The 4533-nt window shown below is 38.7% G+C and overlaps 1 protein-coding gene across 1 annotated transcript; it reads right to left on the bottom strand.

Annotated features, from left to right (window-relative positions):
* Positions 493–4053, bottom strand: LOC105174110. Its single transcript, XM_011096103.2, has 3 exons — positions 2913–4053; positions 1770–1953; positions 493–1248 (listed from the first exon to the last, which is right to left on the bottom strand). Exons 1-3 carry the CDS (start codon positions 3711–3713, stop codon positions 677–679), a joined length of 1557 nt encoding a protein of 518 aa, XP_011094405.1. The 5' UTR covers positions 3714–4053; the 3' UTR covers positions 493–676.

The following is a 4533-nucleotide window of genomic DNA, read 5'->3' as shown; positions in this document are numbered from 1 at the left end:
TTTAATATTTTTCAGTATTTTAATTGAATGCGTAAGGCAATAATGAAGGTAACTTTTTAGCATTTTGAAGCCACTACTACCAAATCACTTACAAAACTGCATTCCCACCAACTCATCTCTCAATAATTTATCCATCTTTAAAACCAAAACCTCAAAAAGCTGTCTTTACAGTGGACATTGTCCTACCCCTAACCCATTTTTAATTCATTACTTCTTATTTTCTGGGACGCCAATTGGATTTTTTATTACAAATTTATTTTGTATTTGAGAGAAATTTTTGTCCCGACTCAACTCGGTCAAATTTAAATTAATTACATAATAAGTACAATATACTTATCATTTAACTGATGTATAATTTAGAAAAAATAACAAATTACAGAGCAAATATATCACAATTGTTCTATGATTTGATTGGTTCGACCGAGCTAGGTCCATTTCATATGAAATCTACATTGTTTGTAAAGGAACAGAATTTGGTTGTGACACCATACATGAATGCAAGATTTCTTTCTTTTTTCTCTAGAGAAATTAGAGGTTTATCAGTTGTGAATATGTCTGATTGAAGGATTAATAAGCTTACATACACTAATCTCCCCCATCCATGAGATAACTACCCTCAGATTACAGACTACCTACGAATTAAGACACGACATCTAAAACAAGTATACATGATGGTTCAATGAGCACATACAAGATCCAGTTCCTGATGTTGCGTGTTCATGTGAAACAGTTCCTCGTCCGACAACAATTCTTCCAGCAGCAGCCCGTAAATCGCAAGCTCGATTTCAGCTGCTGTCTCCTCCACCTGCTCCGGGAACTTTTTCCAATCATCGTACTCTCTCCTGAAATCCAACCCGATCATCATATCAATCGTGTCGAACTGCACTTGTTTCCACGCATCCAACCTGCAGCAGATTCTACGCATCACCACATCGTTGTTGCCCGAGCAATTTGTTTTACTCTTTTCCTCGATTATTAGGTCGGTGACAAGCTTCTTCATGTCGCTCGACATGCTCATGGTATGACATTCAAGGCTTGATTGGTTCAACACTTCAGCCACGATTGAGTCTATAGTGTCTTGCTGTCTGTACAGTGACAACGGATCATCATCCTCGGATTCTCGTCCCATTTCTCCTCCTAGGTCATCCTCGTCCGACCCTTCGAGCAACTTTCTCTCAAGTTCCATTGGGTCCAGTTCTGCAAGTTTTTCAAATCTCCGGAGCCGGTACAAAAGCTGCTGTTTGGCTCCTGCATATTTAGTGCAGAAAACAACACAATCAGAGTGTGGGCATATCATGCAATGTACTATAATTAAGTTAAATAATCCAAATGTCCAACAAATAAAAGCTTGTAAAAAGAGTAGAAAAATCCACCAGCATCATAGCAGAACACATAATCCTGGTCGTTGGTCGAATTCAATAATAGAAAAACTGTGGCAATTATTAAGAATAAGCCCCCACAACCTAAAAGTGGGCCTTGCAAGAAGTTATTAACATCTTATCCTATGATGTTATAAGGACAAAATGCTGATCAGAAGTTGATGTACGAGTTATAACAACAGTACTAAGAAAGGTATGCCCACACGGCACATTCCTGATCAGAAGCCAATCCTACGGTGGATATCAAAGTCTAATGACACAATAAAATCTTGGTAGTAATTAACTTCGTAGGGGCCTGCCCCCTCCATACTATTAAGGATAAAACATACAATTATGGAACCAAAAAAAAAAAGAAGATGAAAACGACGTAGCAACAAACAAACAACGTACTTTGTACATTGGCGTAGCTGCATTCAATGTCATAATCATCCTCTTCTGCGTCTCTGCTTTCATGTCCATCGTCATCTTCAAAAGGAGGATCCAGTACCGATACCGGACTACATTGTTCCTTCTCTTCCTCTTCTTCTCCTCCTCGTAAATTTTCCAAACTTCTCGATTCGTAATTTTCCTTTTCCTATAAAGATTTGGTAATACAATTCATGAGTATAGATAATTTATGACAACTATTTCATATGCAAAAATGTGAAGTGTGAGGGTTTGAATGGTGAAAATTTGACAGTAGGAAAATTAATTACAATTATATCATAAATTTTAAACTTTTAATAATCAATATATATAACTTATAACAAATAACTATTATTACAATACACCAAGAACTACTACTAATGTAGATCAATATATCTACTGTGGAACTCAAAAAGTCATGGGGGTCAGCTTCGGCCTCATTGGGCATGTACGTTAAAATTAAACAGCCAATTAAGGTGGTGATTAGGGTAAATTGTGATTAGGGTCCAACGAATAAAACAAAATCAAGATTTGTCCTTTAGTGGGTAAACTACTTGGGGAGACAAAACTAAATTAAAAAAAGATATTGGTGGCAGAAGCGTGATCGAAGGTTCAGAATTCAAACAAACAGACACGCACCGATGCCCATAAACAAAGAAGGGTATGTATTTTTGCTTCTTAGAGTTGGTGGATTATTCATTATTGAGAAGTGTAAATGAAAAATTGAAGGGCATTTTCGATATTTGCAGTCGACATTCCGGCCACCAAATCAGACCAACGAGATTGTTTACCGACAGTACAAGCAAGTCAACCTCTTTACAACTTTCATCCTACTCACCACTTCACTTTCAGTTTCACGAAGTTTTTGTGACTTTATTACGAGGGTTCTTGTCCGAATTTGAATTCTTAATTAAAAACAAAAATTGCTAATAATTCATTAAATGGTTATTAATTAATGAATAATTAAGGCATTTAATTTATGATGATGATTATTCTTTTCCTAAACAAGTATTTTCCATAAAAATCGAAATCATTCTTTCCTCCATTAATGAGTCAATCAAAGTGATTCCATAATTCGGTTACCAAAAATATAGTGCCCATTTTTCAGGGATGGGGAAGAAGACAAACCTTTTTTACGTGGCGACGGGGTGAAGCTGCCGGAGAACAGAACTCCGGCGTGCGGCGGCCGGAGGATGACGGGCTTCTGCGTAGAGCGAATCTGAAAGGGCTAGAGCAAAAGCGTGGTTCACTAAAACCAAAATCGGGATTAATCTCCTCCGAGCATTCTGAACCACAACTGCTAGTGGATGCCTCAAAATCCAGGGATTTATCTTCATTGTTCTCTGTCCAATCAGCGCTGCTGAGCCTACGGTTACTACAAGAACACGAAATCCTAATAGTTTCTTCTACTTTCTCTTCGACTGCTGTCGCATTTCCTTCCGAAACTTTGAGGTCGTTGTCCCCAATAGCACGCCTTTTGTTCTTGCTCCGATCCTTGAGTCTTTTCAGAAAAGAACCAAACAACCCGAACCCGACGTTTTTACTCTGGCTCTTGGGCTTTGCCTGCTGCTGTTTCTGGATCCTCATCGCGGCTTCCAGGAGGAGCGCGGCAGTTCTTGAGGGGATGTGGAGGAACACAGCGCGGTTGGGTGACTTACAGGGGCTCTTCGCCGGCGAGGGGAATTCAAGAAACGGAGACTTCCTAACGTCCGGCGAGTTCTGGAACGAGAAAAAACAGGCATGTTTGCAGAGATTGCTGCGTTTAGCGGAGGTTTCGGGGACGAGGGGCCTGCGTTTCCTGAGCTGTAAAGTGGTGGCGCAAGAGGGGTTCTTCAACTGGGATTGCCTGTCCGCAATGTAGCTCTTCAGGTGAAACGGCTCCTGATCTTCTTTCAGTAGCTCATGCAGAAACTGCTTATGAGCCATCATTACAAACAACAACTAGGATCAAGAAATGCGAACAAAAAACAGCTATGATGACGGATTTTAATACTTGAAAAATGCAAAAAGAAAGTTGAAGAGGTTTCAACTGCTAGGAACAAGAGGTGGGATTTGAAAAAAGGAGAAGTTGAGTTGGATACAATCATACAAATAGTAATGGCGAGAGAGAGAGAGATTTCGCTGATTCAAAACCGGGGTTTACAAGATCGAGGCAAGGTGGTGATAATGGAATTACTTATAAACCAATGATCCGAGTTGTAAGTAATTATTTTCATTTTCGATTATTTAATATTTTGGAATAGGAAGAATAATAAAATAAAAAGGAAAGGGAGGGGGTGGGGGTGTTGAAATGGCTGCTGTATAGCTAGCTGTGCAAGTCCAAGGACATTAAAAGCAGCAGGCAGTATAATCCTGTCTGGCAGTTTGGGAATAGTAAGAGGAAATAGCGGGTTTTCTCTTTCTTTCTCTCTCTAAAAAAAAAAAAAACAGAGTTGATTTGAAAGTTGGATGGTTAATTTACCATTTTATCATGGAAGAAAAAGAGTGTATGAAAGAAAAACAGGTAGAGGATTGAGGACCACGTACACAAGAATCACGGGGATTACCCTCCCTCTCTCAACCACTTCATCAATCTTTTTTTTCATACAAATATTGCACAAACCATCCTCCAAAATTATATTTATCAAAACCCTCTTTTATGAATAAGAATGTCAATAAAATAAATTCCTAAAAGAGTTGTTTTCATATGATAAGCTTAAGTTGCATTAATGTTGCTTTTCATGAAGTGCGTTTTCTTTTTACATGAGCC

This window comes from Sesamum indicum, linkage group LG11 (assembly GCF_000512975.1).
Source record: "Sesamum indicum cultivar Zhongzhi No. 13 linkage group LG11, S_indicum_v1.0, whole genome shotgun sequence".
In the NCBI taxonomy this organism is placed as follows: domain Eukaryota; kingdom Viridiplantae; phylum Streptophyta; class Magnoliopsida; order Lamiales; family Pedaliaceae; genus Sesamum; species Sesamum indicum.
This window is presented reverse-complemented; position numbering and strand designations above follow the sequence as displayed.

Coding starts and splice junctions, on each gene's coding strand:
- LOC105174110 (XM_011096103.2), bottom strand. CDS start 3,713: ATGATGGCTCATAAGCAGTTTCTGCATGAGCTACTGAAAGAAGATCAG. Junction 1,954..2,912: donor CCCGTCGCCACGTAAAAAAG/GTTTGTCTTCTT, acceptor AAATCTTTATAG/GAAAAGGAAAATTACGAATC. Junction 1,249..1,769: donor CAGCTACGCCAATGTACAAA/GTACGTTGTTTG, acceptor CTAAATATGCAG/GAGCCAAACAGCAGCTTTTG.